Genomic DNA, 18,231 nt, shown 5'->3' on the forward strand with positions numbered 1-18,231 from the left:
CGGACAAAGTTGCCCGGTTTCGAGCGGACCTGGACTCCACCCCAGTAGATCCAGCCGAGACACAAGGAGAAAACTTGGCAAACCATCTCTGGGTTGAGTTTCAGGAAGTTGCCTCTGGGGATGTGGACAAGGCTATGCGAGCTGTGAGTGCCTCCACCTGCATACTGGACCCGTGTCCCTCCTGGCTGGTTGCCAACAGCAGTGAGGTGACACGAGGCTGGATCCAGGTGGTTGTTACCGCTTCTCTTCGGGAGGGGTACTTTCCCACCGCGCTTAAGACAGCGGTGGTGAGACCCCTCCTGAAGAAGCCGTCTCTGGATCCAGCTATTCTTAATAACTATCGTCCAGTCTCCAACCTTCCCTTTGTAGGGAAGGTTGTTGAGAAGGTGGTGGCTCTCCAGCTTCAGCGTACCTTGGAGGAAGCTAACTATCTTGACCCCTTCCAGTCTGGCTTCAGACCCGGTTACAGCACAGAAACCGCTTTGGTCGCATTGACTGATGATCTCTGGAGAGCTAGGGATGGAGGCCATGCTTCCATCCTAGTTCTCCTTGACCTCTCAGCGGCTTTAGATACCATCGACCATGGTATCCTTCTGCGACGACTGCGGGAGATAGGGGTGGGCGGCACTGTCTTGCAGTGGTTCTCCTCCTACCTCTCGGACAGGTCGCAGTCGGTGTTAGTGGGGGGGCAGAGATTGTCCCTGAGGCCCCTAACCTATGGGGTGCCGCAGGGGTCGGTCCTATCCCCCCTACTATTTAACATTTACATGAAACCGCTGGGCGAGATCATCCGAAGGCACGGGATAAAATATCACCAATATGCGGACGATACACAGTTGTATCTGTCCGCCCCGTGCCAACTCAATGAAGCGGTGGACGTGATGAACCGGGGACTGGAAGCCGTTAAAGACTGGATGAGAGCGAACAAGCTGATACTCAACCCAGACAAGACCGAGTGGCTGTTGTGTTTCCCTCCCAAAAATTTGACCACCATACCATCACTCAGGCTGGGGGGACAAAATTTAAACCCCTCAGAAAGGGCCCGCAACTTGGGAGTCCTCCTGGATTCACAGCTAACTTTTGACCACCATCTCTCAGCTGTGACCAGGGGGGCATTTGCCCAGGTTCGCCTGGTGCGCCAGTTGCGGCCCTACCTGAATCGGGAGGCCCTCACAACAGTCACTCGAGCCCTTGTGATCTCTAGGCTGGAATACTGTAATGTGCTCTACATGGGGCTGCCCTTGAAGAGCATCCGAAGACTTCAGCTAGTCCAGAATGCGGCCGCGCGAGTGATCGTGGGCGCACCACGGTTCGCCCACATAACACCGATCCTCCGTGAGCTGCACTGGCTACCTGTTGGTCTCCGGGTGCACTTCAAGGTCTTACTCACCACCTATAAAGCGCTCCATGGTAGTGGATCTGGCTATTTGAGAGACCGCCTTCTGCCAATTACCTCCCTGCGTCCCATCAGATCGCATAGAGTTGGCCTCCTCCGTATTCCATCCGCCAGTCAGTGCCGACTGGCGACTACTCGGAGGAGAGCCTTCTCTGTTGCGGCTCCGACACTATGGAACAATCTCCCCGTGGAGATTCGTACCCTCACCACCGTCCAGGCCTTCCGTACAGCCCTCAAGAACTGGCTAACCCGTCAGGCCTGGGGATAATCTTATTTTGCCCCTCCCGAATGCTGAGTGAATGTTGAGTTTTATAGTTTAATTTACTTTGTGCACATTTCTTTTTTTTGTATTGTCCTACACTCCCCTTCCTTTTTTGATTGTAAGCCGCCCTGAGTCCCCTCAGGGAAAAGGGCGGCCTATAAATAAACTACAAACTAAACTAAACTAAACTAAACTAAACTCATGTGACCGGGCTCTCTCGCCTCTTTCCACCTCCGAGGGCATCAATCATGTTAGCCAAGGGATCTGCAAAGCTGGCTCTTTTAAGACTGGTGGACTTCAACTTCCAGAATTTTGAGAGTTGAAGTCCACCAGTCTTAAAACAGCCAACTTTGCAGATCCCTGTGTTAGCCCAAAGCCTGGCGCTGGGCTTTGCTCCCCCATTGGTGGAGCCCCGAGAAGCGAGGAGGGAGAAAAAGAGCTCAAAAGAGCTACATTGTTGCTAAATGAGCCAGCCCAGGCAATAGCAAATTAGCGGATCTCGCAGCAGGTCTGAAAGTGGGGGGGAGCAAAACTCCAGGCAGGGCTCTCTGACTCTTGTAATTCCCCGTGAAAACTGTTGTTGCCTCTGAAGCATTTGCTCCAGAGTTTTAAATCTTTAAGATCCCCCTCCCTCCTTCCTTTTTTCTTTTCGATCTGCACAGAATCACAGATTAGAGAATCCTGAAGTCGGGCGGGGCTGAGGAGGGAGAAAAAGAGCTCAAAAGAGCTACATTGTTGCTAAATGAGCCAGCCCAGGCAATAGCAAATTAGCCGATCTTGTAGCAGGTCTGAAAGGGAGGGGGGGGAGCAAAACTCCAGGCAGGGCTCTCTGACTCTTGTAATTCCCCGTGAAAACTGTTGTTGCCTCTGAAGCATTTGCTCCAGAGTTTTAAATCTTTAAGATCCCCCTCCCTCCTTCCTTTTTTCTTTTCGATCTACACAGAATCACAGATTAGAGAATCCTGAAGTCGGGCGGGGCTGAGGAGGGAGAAAAAGAGCTCAAAAGAGCTACATTGTTGCTAAATGTAACCGGGGGAGAGCCAGCCCAGGCAATAGCAAATTAGCCGATCTCGCAGCAGGTCTGAAGTTGGGGGGGAGGGGGAGCAAAACTCCAGGCAGGGCTCTCTGACTCTTGTAATTCCCCGTGAAAACTGTTGTTGCCTCTGAAGCATTTGCTCCAGAGTTTTAAATCTTTAAGATCCCTTTTCCGTTTTTCTTTTCAACCTACACTGATTAGAGAATCCTGAAGTTGGGCGGCAATGTACTGCAGTAGAAAAAGTTTAGCTGGAGGAGGTTTTGATTGCGATCGCTCTGTAGTTCGTGTCCAGGTGCCTGCCCCACATGCCTCTGCGCGGCAATTAGAAACTACTGTGCGGGGAATTGCAGCCATGTGCGCAGCCGCGCAGCCGCGCAGCCGCGCAGCCGCGCAGCCGCGCACCTTAGAGGGAACAGTGACAGCGTCTCATCAGACCCAGGGGGAGGCAACAGATCCCTCGCAGGTGAGAGATTTGTCTTTTGAATCGGAGTCAGGGCGACAGCCTATAAATATGGCTGACAAAATGCTGAACTTCTTGTCAAAGCAAAAGGACCAGGAGGAGGAACAGGAAGAGATGAAAGGTTGGTAAGTTAAATTTATCTAACCCACAACCATAAATCAAACTTGGAAAAAGCAAAGAAATCCTGAGAACATAAATAATATTGTTGGTCAGATTGGTACTTTTCCAAAATGAAAGAAAGAAAGAGAAAGAAAGAAAGAAAGAAAGAAAGAAAGAAAGAAAGAAAGAAAGAAAGAAAGAAAGAAAGAAAGAAAGAAAGAAAGAAAGAAAGAAAGAAAGAATATAGCTGAATATAAGAAAGAAGTAATTGAGAAGCGAGATGAAAATTGGAAAAACAAAGCTATGCATAGCCAATGCTTGAAAAGTATTGAAGGCAAAGCTGACCAAAAGCTAACTTGGAGCTGGTTAAGATCAGGAGTACTGAAAAAAGAAACAGAAGACTTTATTTTGGCAGTGTCACTATGGTTTTTTCTTTTGTTTTGCCAGTTGTGCTTATATTCTAAGACATACGGTAGGCTGGCTCTTCTCTGTGAGCCTAGTATGCATGTCTTTTTGCTTTCTTCTTTCTCTTTCTGTTTTGCCTGCCATGAGGAGGTAGGCTAGGAACTTTACAAGAATGTAGTTATTAGCCAGTAAGTTTGTTTGTTATTTATTTTACAGTAAAATATGTTTCTTAGAATGTACCTCAGGTTTATTTTACTTAATCATAAGGTATACTCCAAGGAAAAACCAAGATTCACCCCTCATCAAAAACAGGGCTCAATTTACAACCCTCACAGGAAGCTCAAGAACAAGAGGAGACGGGCGGAGGGAGGCTGGAAGGCGGCAGGGGTGCCGCTTGTGCGCTGTGCATGGCTTGCTCGCCCGAGTCTCTCCGGCCGTCCTTCCGCCCTGACTCAGGGTAGGGAGGACTGATCCAGGAGTCCCCCACCCCACCGTCCATGCCTCTCCAAGTCGGGTAAGAAGCACTGTGCCCCGTTCCTCTCCGGCCCTCGCTTTCTCTTTAACCCCTTCAAAACGCTTTCGGGTCTGGCTCTGCTTTCCCTGCTTTTGCTTCGACTTTGCCTTTTTGCAAAGGGGGAAGTGTGTGGCCGGGGGCGCACGTGTATGAGCGGACTGCCTAGGCCCGTGTTTCCCCTTCTTTCTCCCCACCGCCAAAGCCGCACCCGAAGCCCCGACACGGGCGGCTAGTGCTGGCAGACATAGGGCGGCTTTTGCCCACTTGCCTCACCGGCCGTGAACCTCACCACACATCACTGCTGTGAGGTGATTTGGGATGAAAGAGAGTGACTGGCCCAAGATCACCAGGCGGATTTCATGCTTAAGGCAGGCATAGAACTGATAGTCTCCTGGTTTCTCAACTGTTGTCTTAACCACTAGACCCGTGATGGCGAACCTATGACACGCATGCCACAGGTGGCACTCAGAGCCCTCTGTGTGAACACATGCGCCATCGCCAGCTGATCTTTTGGTTTCTGGTATGCACATGGACACCATCCAGCTGGTCTTCACAGGCACCGAAGCTCCAGAAAACGGCTTAAAAATGCCCCCAAACCAGACCATTTGGGGGGTTCTTTTCAGGCCATTTTTGGGACTGTTTCCAGGCTGCGCCGGCCAGCCACTTTTAGCATTTCTGGTGCTCCGGCATGCCCGAAGACCAGTTGGCCAGCATGCATGTGCATGTTGTAAACTGAAAGACCAGCTACTGGCGCACACATGTGCACCGGCTAGCTGGTCTTCTGGTTTCCGGCGCTCCGGCACGCGAACACACATGCACACATGTTCCTGTTTGGGCACTCAGTGCCGAAAATCTTCGCCATCACTGCACTAGACCAAAATTGATAGCTGAGAGCCATTTCTTTAATTTACATTTTATTTACCGTATCCTTTCTATACATCCATAGATTTAAAAAATTCCCCTAGCAAGTAAAAAACTATTCTTTATTTTCAGGGATGTTTCTTATCCAAAATACTTGTATATAACTATTCAAACTGAACTTTATAAAAATAACAACAAAAGAATAATTTTATAGAAATAACATAATTTCATTCATACAAAGAAGAAATCCTTGATTTAACGGACTCATGGGAGCGAAAGGATGGATCGGTTACAATCAAATGTAAAATAGTGCCTGTGTGGAAGGCTGTAATGCATGAATAAAATGGCATTTTGCCTGTTGTTTAAGAAGTCTGTGAAACAGAGATTTGGTAAACCTATTTACTGGATAGTGAGTTTTTAAAAAGTCATTGTTAGTTGCTATAATTTAACTTTCTGCACAGTATATGAAAATGAATGAGAAACTTACTAAGCCTATCCATGAAAGAAACAGTTTGATTGATTTGGACTTTGCAATCTCACTTGAGAACAAATCATTGTAGCAAGAAAAACGTGAAGTGTCCGCATCTGAGAGAAAATACAGAATTACTATAACAACATCTCTAAACATGTTTATTTATACCAAGGATGTACAAACTTTGTGGGCTAAAGGCTGCATCTGGTCTTTGCTCATGTACACCTATGACTAGAAGGGTAGCAGGATAAAAACCAAATTTTAATCTAACTAAAATGAAATCAAATGTAATTAATATAATGATGTGACTATAGTATTTTTCCTCTTGTGTTATATTACAATATGATTATGTATGCATTCTAGGACTAATGCTCAAGATTTGGGAAAGCAGTATGCAGCCAGTGAAACTTAGATTGTACATCCATGATGTTTGATGTTTAATATAAATGAAAGCATGAAGGAGAAACATAAACAGTTTAGAGAAATGGATGAGAGATGGAGAAATGGAAGGAAAAAGAAAGAAAAAAGGAAAGAAGGAAAGAAAGAAAGTAGGAAGAAAGAAAGACAGACAGACAGACAAAACATTCTTGGTGTCATCTACTGTTAATATTATCACTGGGCTTGTAGTAAAAATTAGTTTATATAAATTGCCTCCTTGCTCCTTCTTTTGGGCCAAATCAAATGCTTAATTGCTAACAAAAAATTCATATACCATAGAGTTATTCTTTTAATTTAAAGAATTAAATTTAATTTACAGAACAACACCTTAATGAATAATAACAAATTTTGCACTGGATCAGAAATAGATTATTGATATCCTTTTCTAATGAAACTTTAGTGCAAGAATGATTGTCCTGGTGTGTGTGTGTGTGCGCGCGCTCGTGCGTGTATGTATGTATGTGTATGTGTATGTATATCCCAGTGGTGGGTTTCAAAAAATTTTGGAACCTCTTCTGTAGGTAAGGCCTGCTTTCCGGGTCCACTGGTGGAACCTCTTTTAACCGGTTCAATAGATTTGATGAACCGGTTCTACCGAACTAATGCGAGCCGGTAGGAACCCACTTCTGGTATATACACTGCTTCACAAAAATGGTTTTCTGCCTGGAAGGCTCCTAGGGTGGAGCTGAAAGGCAAAAGGAAAGCAGTATTCTCCCTCCAATATTTGGCCATACCAGGTGCTTTGACATAATGCTTAATCGTTTCCTTGCCTCAGCTGATAAGGGAGGAGAGCTTGTGGCTTAGAGACTAATACAACTGCCTAACATGTAAAAACAGCCCAGGTTTGAATTTCAGTACGGGTATGGCTAGCTGATGAGAGCTAAATAGCTTGAAATAGATCTATACTAGTCTCCCTTTATTTATTTATCAACACAAATGCAACACACACACACACACACACACACACACACACTGAGGCCAATTAATATTAATTTGTTTCCGTTCTGGCTGCAAAAGTTTCCATATGATGCATTCACAGAAGAGATAGATTCTAAGATAATATGTCTTGTTTTGAAAATTTCAATAGCTATATCTGCAAGATAGTCACAACTTTTCCAGGAGGACTACCAGATCTGGGCTGCAGAAACCTGGAAAACCACTAGATGGCAGCCAAGAGTTCTTTGCCAGGATCCATTGTTCATCTGAATTTTTGCAGCCTGGATTTGCTAGACCTGGGATATACTGGTAAAGTGATTCTTTAGAAGTCTAGTCAGGAAGCTGAGAATGCCCTTGTGGTGAATGATGCACTATATCAATTAGTACTTGTGCCGCAGATGGATTTATTCTAATTCCTGGAATCACATATGTTCATAGATAATTCTTACTGTAACATCAATATTCATTTATTGCTTCTCGTATAACTAAGTTTCACTTTGGTTTAATGGATGAACGGTGGCAGGGTGAGATCTTTTAAAGAAGGATAGCCTGAGGTCCTTATGTTGCAAAGAATGTAACTATAGAAAATGGAACCAGGTGGAAAACAGAACAGAGTAAAAGTGATCTGAAATCAAGTAAAGCAGAACAAAAACATTCAAGAACAATTTGACAAAGCCAATGAGATCTCACAATAAAACAAGGACATTACAACAACTAAAATAGAATCCATTATGAAACCTAACAAAAGCATGATTTCAGCTGTCATTTAAAGCAAAATTTCCTTATGGTGTCAGGAAAATGATTGATGGTCATGGTAGCTGCCCAGGACATCACAAAAAAGCACAAAAAAGCCAGCACAAGGCTTCCTATGGCATAAACAGGCAAAGAAAGAGAAAAATGAGCAAATCCCCTAGCCTGAGCGTCCATCTTCTCATTTTGATCATTCTAACAATCAGGAATGAATGCGTTTGAAATCACAACTTGCCTTCTTCATTGTAGGTAATGCCTGAAGAAAGTTTCAAAACAGCTCCAAGCAAAATGTAAAGCCATAGCAGCTCCATCTATGACAGAAGAAAAGAAAACGTGAATATCAACCTTTACTTTCTGTTCCAGACATGGTCAAATAAAGTCAAGATGGTAGCCCCAACAGTGCAATCCCAGCTGCATCTGTTTTTATGTGCATTGCATGGGCAGATGGCACTTCAGCACACTGCTGTTTCCTGTGCTGTATCCTTTGATCCAGTGGCTGGTTGATACGTTACATACCTGTTTAGACCAGGCGGGTAGGCTGTGCTGTCCTCGGGGGATAAGTACTTTCCTTTTTAAAAACCCAGTTGATCACTGAATCCAGCAAAATCTCCCGGCTACTCTGTTTTTTCCACCAGCTTCCTTACCTCTTCTCCAGGTTATCTTTACATCTCCTGAAAACACCTTCTTTTTTATTTCTGCTTAGGCTGATAGAAGTACATTCTCCTCTCCTTCTGTCCTAATACCCCCAGTATTACAATAGTTGTCTTCCCCACTTTTTAAATCTTTAAACTACAACTTAGGCATGTTGGAATGAAGCCACAACATTTCAATGAATCCCATTTCTTTTTCTTCTATGAACCTGTCAGCTCTTCATTGCCACAAAATTGTTATGGACCTAACAAAGGAGCAGTATGTTCTTTTCACTTTAAACTTTTAGCATCAAGGCAACAATAGTATAATATAAGAGAAAAGATGGATGGATGGATATATAGATAGATGGTAGAGATAGATAGATAGATGGATGGACAGAAGGACGGAAGAAATAAGGAAAGAAAAAAGAAAGAAAGAAAAAGAAAGAAAGAAAGAAAGGTTTGGAGAATGAATAGTTAGGGACATGCTCAATGGTCCCTAACCCCTGGTCCATAGCCCAGGACTGGGTTGCACCTCATTGGGAACCAGGTCACGCAAGTGATGGTCGAGTGCAAGAGCACAGGAAGCGCCATTTGAACAAATGTTGGGCCCGTGCACGAAACTACCCCTTTCTTCCCCTGCTACCACCACTGCCACTGGTAAAGTTGGGAACCACTGGGTTATAGCATTGCACCTTCTCTACCACACCCCACTGACTTTCCATTTTTTCCTACTACTAGTGAATGTCTGTAAATCTCCCATAAGTAAAAGCAAAGCACTGGACTTAAAGAACCAGGTTTTAGAGGAAACAAAATCGTACTTGCTACTTACTGCAAAGTAGCAATGGCCTAATAAACAGACTTCCTCCCAACTATAGTTTTTCATGGACCCAGATGGATGTCATTGTTCTGGAAAGAAATGAGAGGGGGAGAAGTGCTTTCTCTGCAGCTGTGGAACACTATCCCCCTGATGGCTCTTTCCTGGGGTTGGGAGTGCTGATTTGCTCCCTGAGGGTATTCTGTGCCTAAAATTCTCTCTTTTAGTCCCTTTTTTTTTGCTTTTCTCTATCTTTTTTTTTTTTTTGCCAAGGAACAATATTTATTCTTGTTCTTAGTGTGTTATCTATGTTGCTTTACTTGCTGTCTAAACCTTAACCTTAATATGTGAGGTGCCTAGAATTACTGAGTTGAGGATGTGATATAAATAAGGAATCATCATGTCCTGTGCTAAACACATTGGGCTAAAAGCAATAAATAAGGAATGAAATATATAAATCTTACCTAACTTGGCCAGGGCTGACTTTACTAATAGGAGAGATTAAATGAGATGCAGCTTTGTTAACAGAAGGATTATCTAGTAGATCTACCTTGTAATGGTATACCTTTTGAAAGTCAGAGTACTATAACAACTGGCTGATGATATTAATGATGAGAAACAGAGGGCGAGGACGAACAATACCTTTCTCTGCTTCCTGGGGTCTTCTCCCCTGTGCTTTTGCTGAGTTCTTCCTGCCCCTCCCGCCTTTGAAAGAGCCAGCTAACTGATTCTTACATTTGAATCTTCAGAAAGGCAGTTAGAAGGATGCAGATTCTCTTCCAACCGTCATGTCATACAAGCAGATCAAACTGCAGGTAGTCCTTGACTTACAACCATTCGCTTAAAGTTACAACAGCACAAAAGTGACATGACCATATTTCACACTTATGACCATTGTAGCATCCCTGTGGTCACATGATCAAAATTTGGACACTTGGCAGCTGTCGTGTGGTTGCAGTGTCCTGGGTGTGTGTGTCATATGATCAGATTTTCAAACTTTTGGACAAGAAAGTCAATTGGGAAGCTAGTGAAGTTAGTGTTACTAACTTAACAACCACAGTGATTCACTTAATAACTATGGCAAGAAAGGTCATAAAATGGGACAACACTCACTTAATAACTGTCCTGCTGAGCAAAGTAAATTTTGGGCTCAATTGTTGTCATACTATTAAACAATGGACTATTGAACTATAACTTCCTTGAACTCTTAGAGAAAAAGAGGGATATAAATTAAAACAAATGAAAGGACATAAATAAATTATCTAAAGCTAATGTTTAGGCTTACAGAAGAAGATTATGAATAATAGTGTCAACTATATTTAACTAAATGCATTCTCCCATTCAACTTTTGTCCCTAGCCCACCCACCAGTGACGTGCAGTGAGGTTTACGGTTGGTGAGGCAAGAGCGCGACGGCGGTGAGAAGCAGTGTCACCGCCGCTGTTCCAAACAGCGGCGTCTCGTGTTTATGTCCACCATAGACGCGAGACGCCTCTGTCGGACACAGCGGCAGGGATGGAGGAGGTGGGGTGTGAGGCAGCGGAGTGTGGCAGCAGCGAGAAGCAGAGCCCCCACTGCTGTCCCCGACAGAGGCGTCTCACATTTATGTCCGCCATAGACGTGAGACACCTCTGTCGGACACAGCGGCGGGGACAGAGGAGGCGGGGGGCAAGGTGGCAGCCAGTGAAGAAAGGGGAGAGGAGGAGGAGGAGGAGGAAAGGGAGCAGGGAGCAGGACGGGGCTCCCGGTGGGGGGGAGCTTACAAATTACAATAATTTGGAATTCCTCCCCCCTCCTCCGTCCGACCCACATACCTTTTCCAGCTGTGTCACAGAGGATTTCAACTCTCCTCTTGTCTGCCATGATGAAAATGTAAAAAATGTAAAAAGAAAAAGGCAAAAGCTGCTGCTGCTAGAGCCTCCAATGGATGACTCTGCTTAACTGTTTAAAAAAAAGCCTCTAAAAAAAGTGCCCTCTGCAGGAGGAGGCGAGAGAACTGCATGCCTCCTTTGCATAAGGAATTTTTCACCTTTTAACCCTTGCTTAACTCTGCTCAAGTGATCATAAAGATAGATTAAAGGAGGCACGTGGTTCTCTCGCCTCCTCCTGCAGTTAAGCACTAAGCAGAATCATCCACTGTGACTCTGGCAGCAAACTACCTCATCCTTTTTCCTTTTAATTTTTTTCTTTTCAGGATGACAGTGGTGAGGCCCTTCCTCCCCTGCTTCCCCTGCCTGCACGTCCCTCTATGCTTTGGCCCCCATCACAGACTCAAAGACTGGGTGAGATCTGGAGCCCAGAAAGTCACCTTCATCCGACTTTTCAGTGATCCTTTGCAAGAGAGCTTTGTCTGTATGCTCTGGCATGCATACTCTTTCTGGCTTTGAAGCCCTTTTCCCAATATCTCTGACACCTTCCTTTAAATACCAATTGCAGGTCTTAAGAATGTTGCACATTCTTAAGATGCCATAAAGATTCTATTTTCTGATGGGTTTGGTTCCAAGCCAGGAAATGATGAGTGAATCCAGTCAGTATAAAAAAAAACACATGCAGATAAAGGTGATTTAAGTAATTCTTGGCCCTGTTCACTGTTTATAGCACGCTGAACCATGAGGGAGAGAGAAATGTGTTGTGCAATTACAGTACTTTAACTTGGCCAACTGACTCTATTGAGTGATCCTGGTGGGGTTACCAGGTGAATTTTGCTTTAGTTCCAAACAAACAAAGGTCTGTTTTGGCTAAAACAATGAAAAACGAATGTCATTGCGTGGGGCTAAAGTGACTCCACCCAGTCAGTTAGGTAGCAATTCTTCATTATCACTTTATTTTGTCATTCAGTGAAGAACGATAAAAGGATCTCACTTGACCAGAAAAATGGATATCAAATCAGCAAATACAACTCAGTGTGAACTTTGAAAAAACATTTCCTATAAAATCAGCTTCCACTAAAAGCCAAGTTTAAATTTGTTTATAAGTTCACTTTTCTCTGCTAGCATAGAAACATATATTTTTATTCTATGTCCAAAATTGAGTTTGATCTTGTTATTTAAGGGCTACTTTAGCCAGAGCATGGCTAAAACAGCAACATTTCTTCTTAATAATCTCCCGTTTACTTTTTGACACAAAATATCTTTGTATCACCTTTAACTGATACTTAGTGAAGTAAATGAATAAAGTTGCAGTTAGCTTAACTGCATATCTCAGGGTTCAATTTTTTTTACTACCAGTTCTGTGGGCTTGGCTTGGTGGGTGTGGCATGGCTTGGTAGGCATGGCAGGGAAAGTATAATGTAAAATCTCCATTCCCTCCCCACTCCAGGGGAAGGTTACTGATAAATCCACATTTCCTCCCAATCAGCTGGGAAATAGATGGGGGTGGGGCCAGTCAGAGGTGGTATTTACCGGTTCTCCAAACCTCTCAAAATTTACGCTACCAGTTCTCCAGAACTGGCTAGAACCTGCTGAATGCCACCTCTGACCTCGATGCTTTGTCAGTGGGGCAAAGAGCCATAAAACTGAATTAATATAAGTATTTTCTGTGGGCTTGATAGCAACTGAGGAAGAGAGTAGAAATTTTTGTTCCACTTGTGCAGTCTAATTCAGTGTTTTTAGGGCTTGGAAAGTTTCAGATGTGTGGACTTCAACTACCAGTATAGAAAAATATTCTGAGAGTTGGCAAGGAGGAGCCGAAGTCGCAACGACACGAACGTGAAATCTCAATGCTCTGAGATCGCAGTCGACACTTTTGTCTCTGGGTGGTCCAAACGGCCCTGAACTGTCCCATAGAGACGGTGAACAGGAAGAAAACATCTTGCTGATCACAGGAACATTGCAAAGTCCCTGATTGATCCAAGAGAAGTTCTTCAAGCCAGTGACAAAAAATCCAGCCAAATGGCTGATGAGGTCAGGGAGGCTCCAAAATGGAAGGATACGGAAAGAGAAAGTGTTTTCAGCTGGTGAGGAATTTTTACTGTTTTAAAAGTGACTGCCTATAAAAAAACCTTAAAATTAATTTAAATTGGAGAACAGAAGAAATAAGTGGCGGAATTAAATTTGGACTCTTTTTTTCAATATATTTTTATTATTTTTACATTTAAAACAATGCAGTACCGCGAAGTTGAAGTGACCATACATTCACATTATATACAGCTAGTCTCAACCATTAACAATTAGCCTACTTAATACATTATCTATCCTTCTGTCCAATCACAATATATACAGTTTTTTCCAGTCTTGTAACCTTATCTTATACCAGTCATAAAATCTGTTCCAGACTTCAAAATATGCTGATTCCCCTTTATTTTTAAGTTCAAGAATGAGCCTATCTGCTTCTGCACAGGCCAACACTTTTCTGATTATATCTAGCTGTGATAGTGTATTTTCTTTTTTCCAATATTGTGCATAAGTTATGCGTGCCACTATTAGTATATGTATAATTAAATAAAGTGTATCTTTCTTAAACCCCTCCAGTATCATACCTAGGAGAAAAATTTCCGGTTTAAACAAGATTTGGTCTTCCACCATTTGTTCCAACCATGATTGAATCATTTTTCAATAATTTTTGCCTCATTACACGTCCACCACATATGATAAAAACTGCCTGGTGGTTTTTTTTACACTTCCAACAATTTGGGGCCAGATTTTTAAACATTTTGGAGAGCTATGCTGGGGGGAAGATGCCATCTGTAGAACATCTTATAAAGATTTTCTTTATACGCCGTAGCCATTGTTAGTTTCTGATTAAGTATCCAAAGTCTTTCCCACTTAGCCAATTCCACATTGTAACCAAAATTTTTCACCCAGGCAACCATAGTTTCTTTGACATGTTCCTCCTCTAACTTGTATTCCAACAAAAATCTATACAACACTTTGATCAGCCTGTTTTCTGTCTGTATCTAAACTGTATTTAATGTTGTGTAGTCTTTGGCAATACCTTCCTTCTTCCTATCCTGTGCAAACCTTGACTGTATCTGTAATAAGTCCACCATTCTACTTGTACCCCTTGTGATGTCAATTCTGATCTAGTTTTAATCTCCCCCTGTCTGTTCAATAACTCTTTATATATAACTATATTTTCCATATTCATTAAATTTGGATGTATTTATACTTCCATCGTAGATAGCCAAATGGGTATTTTGGTGTAGTGGTCATGTTTAATTTTGTTCCATATTAATAACAGAGACTGTCTGATATAATGTCTACTGAAATATTTATGTGTAGGTCCTTTTTCAGGCAAGCCATCCTACTTGGAGGTCATGACCTTCCAATTTGAGTAATCTTTTATTTCTCAACATTATCCATTCTCTTAGCCATGTTAGAGTGGCCGCAGTATAATAAAGTTCCCAATCTGGTATGCCAAATCCTCCTTTTTCCTTAGTGTCTTGCATAGCCTTGAGTTTTATTCTTGGTTTTCTTCCCTGCCAAATAAATTTTGAAACCAGTTGATTCAAGTCCTTAAAAAAATCTTTTTCTAATTTAATGGGAATATTCTGAAATAGGAAAAGAAATTTTGGTAATACATTCATTTTTATGACTGCGATCCTACCCATCAGGGACAGTTGTAGGTTTTTCCATCTTTCTAAGTCTTTCTTAGTTTTATTGATCAAATTAATATAGTTATCTTCTTTGATGGTTACACAACTCGCAGATAAATGTATATCAAGATATTTGACTTTTTTGACAGTTTGGATACCAAATTTCTTCGTTAACTCCTCTTTCGCTTTTGAGGTCATATTTTTAACCAGCATTTTAGTCTTTGTCATATTTACCTTTAAACCCGCTATTTTCCCATACTCTGTCAATTCCTCAATAAGTTTTATTGACTTTATAGGATCCTCTAACACAAACACTAGATCTTCTGCAAAGGCCTGTAATTTAAATTGTTCCTTTTTGATTTCTAGTCCCTTTATCTGTTCCGCTTTACATATATTCCTGGCTAAAACTTCTAAGGTTAATATAAACAGTAGTGGGGATAATGGACAACCTTGTCTTGTACCTTTCTGGATTGCTATACTTTACGTTAATTGACCATTAATTATTACTTTGGCTTTTGGATTTGTGTATATTGCTCTAATCGTATTTATAAATTTATCCCCAAATTCCATGTGTTTCAATTGTTGATGCAAAAATTCCCAGTTCACGTTATCGAATGCCTTTTGGGCATCGAGAAAAAATAGTGCAACCTGTTTTTCATTATGCACTTCATAATATTCAAGGATGTTCAGGATAATTCTCATATTGTTTTTAATTTCTCTTCTGGGGAGGAATCCATTTTGATCTCTGTGGATGAATGATATAAGGAATTTTTTCAACTGTTCTGCTATTATTAGAGCAAAACTTAGCAAAATTTAGTGATAATAGATATAGTTGAATAAATAATTGATAATGGTAATAATGTTTACAATGTGTAGTGTTATGAGAAGTAATAACTGGATATGAATATTGAATGGCACCCATGAAAGGAAGATTAGAAACCCTTTTGGATTATATATAAAGATTAATAATAATAATAAAAAAAGAATTAAGTTAGATTCAGTTAAGTCTTGATTACTAGGGGGGAAATGATATGATGCAGGATATAGTCAAATAAAGGAGGCTTAATGATAATAACGTGTATGTCTGTGTGTGTGTGTATATATATATATATATGTATGTATGTATGTATGTATGTATGTATGTATGTATGTGTACAATATAAGGAAATGAGATGTAAATTGTAAACAATGGTTTTAAAAGAAGGATAGAAAACTTTGTTATTAAATATTATAAATGTTTAGCTAGAATAGGATATAAGGATTTAGTGTCATTGGAGGATTTTAGAAATAGTAAATGAAATGCCAATATGTGGTTATGTATTAAATCTTGGTATATTTTATGATGAAGGACGTTTAAACAACTATAGTCAAATGAAAATGGAGGTATGATGACGGTAACGTATAAATATTTGAGTTAAAATACTTGAGTTAATATGAATTATGCTTGATGACTATGGAAGAGATGCACGAAAGCCTTTTGTAACCAACTGATACACTTTCTACAGTATGTAAAAAAGGAAGATTTTATGTGTTGTGTTTGTTTTGAAAAATAAAAGTAAAAAACTTAAAAAAAATATTCTGAGAGTTGGTCCATCCATCTTAAAATTGCCAAGTTTGAAAAAACATTTGTCTAATTGGTCTTATCGCAGCCAGAAGCAAATCAGTTAGGAGATTGCAGAATCTACTGGCTGGACTTGATGTTCATAAGTTTCATTCAGATCTGACTGACCCATAGAGCTCCAACTCTATGAAGCTCTCTAAACACTGTTTGCTATCTATTTTTTTCTTTTTCTTTTTTTGGACGACTGTTAAGGCATCCCAATGTAAATTATCTTAATAACCATTACATCACTTTGGTTGTAGAGTGTTAGATTAAATCCAAGGTTTGGATGTAGGTGTGAAGTTGTGAAATTTCAAAACCTCATCCCAAGTTTGAGGGCTGATTAGCTAATTTTCCTCCATTAGCAGATGGCAAGAAAAGACATCTACTATAGTTCATGCCATCAAACCTAAATTCCTGGAGTATCTGGAAATTATCCAACACATGAGCTCTCAGAAGATTAGTCAAAGCATGAAAGACAAATCTGGATGCTATTGTGCACCTGGCATTTCATAAAATTGTTATCAGGTGTTCGCTGCCCAGAGTCTCTTTCATGTGAGATGGATAGATAAATCAGTATGGTTGTTCCAATAGAAGAGTGTATATGTAGGTCAGGTTGAAACTGATGGGTTTTTTGTGATCTATGAACCTGGTTATTTGCTTGCAGATGTTTCATTTTTTTTACTACCGGTTCACTTGTGTGCGCACGCAGCAGTCCAGGCAGGTGGGTGGAGCCTCCCACCACCATTACTACCGGTTCGCCCAATCCGGGCTGAATTGTGAGCAACCCACCTCTGTTGTAGAGACTACCATATAATTGTGTCCAAGATTTTCCCATCAACTAAATTACTGTATCAATTCTAGTTAGATACTTCTTTCACCTTTCCATTTTTGCTATGGCCATATTTGGGACATATATTTTCTGCTGTAATTGAAGTATACTTTTATACTACTGCATATAAATTATGAATATATAAATCCAAATTAGACTTGAAAATATTTCTTCTATTGAAGTGTGAATCACACTTCAATACATTTATGGAATTTGCATGCTGCCAAATTCAATTGGATTCATGGTAGTTTACGGAACAAATAAAAAACCCACAGTACAACATGAAAATGAAATAATAAAAGATGTATAATAAAAATATAAAAAATAAAACTGAAACATCTATCACAATTTCAATCAGTAAACATTATATAATTATTCTCATGCTATACTTACATCAACAATACAAATTAAATTAGAGAACAGATAACAATACAGAAGAAATCCACAGAGGACAATCTCATTATTATATACAAGACAATATTCCACTAAGGCTCTCCATAAAAAAATTGCTTCCATTGCCTTCTGAAATTTTATTACCATGGAGACTAACATAATATCCAAATAGAGTTGTATTTTATAATATAAGTGCCTTAAAAACATTGTTTCTAGCTTTAGATTCCCTTTACTTCATGAAAATGTAGAACTTCCAAATTCTTTTCCCATTATGAGCATGTCAAATAGATAAAGTCTAGTCAAAGAAGATGCTTCAAATGCCAAACTGTAGATGGATTTATAAGTTAAAGCCAGGTCTTTCAATGGCCCTAAGAACCTATTAGCAAGTAGAGCAAGCCTTGAGCACAGGAGTAATATCTCAAGACAATCAGTATCTGTCAACAGTTGTATTTTGTATCAATTATAGATACAAAATATAGAAGTTTTCAAAGGCAGCTCTATAAAGAGGTGATTAGTACATAGTGATGAGGTCCTGAGTTACTGTTGCAGTACTGTTGCGCTGTAGGCAAGATTGTTACCACCAAAACAGCCATAGCCTCATTCACATGACAGCTTGAGACATTGCTGCTACCACCCAATGGATATCTAGGTCTGTGTGAATGTTTGGTTGACTTGCAAATACTTGGTGGTACAATATTTTGTAGTTTAGATCTGGAACACAACTCCACGTTTGGAGTTGGAACATGACAACATTCCCTCCCTCCCTCCCTCCCTCCCTCCCTCCCTTCCTTCCTTCCTT

General features: G+C 41.1%; 1 protein-coding gene across 1 annotated transcript in view; it reads right to left on the minus strand.

The window, feature by feature from the left end:
- Positions 1–18,231, minus strand: part of LOC148049746 (cation channel sperm-associated auxiliary subunit beta-like) — a 110,360-nt gene that overhangs the window by 87,003 nt on the left and 5,126 nt on the right. The window contains exon 5 of the mRNA XM_087704634.1: positions 5,521–5,618. Coding sequence (XP_087560760.1) covers positions 5,521–5,618 — 98 coding nt within the window. The remainder of the gene's footprint in view (positions 1–5,520; positions 5,619–18,231) is intronic.

This window comes from Thamnophis sirtalis, unplaced genomic scaffold (assembly GCF_051295495.1).
Source record: "Thamnophis sirtalis isolate CommonGarterSnake01/CBP01778 unplaced genomic scaffold, rThaSir2_p1.2 scaffold_1, whole genome shotgun sequence".
NCBI lineage: Eukaryota > Metazoa > Chordata > Lepidosauria > Squamata > Natricidae > Thamnophis > Thamnophis sirtalis.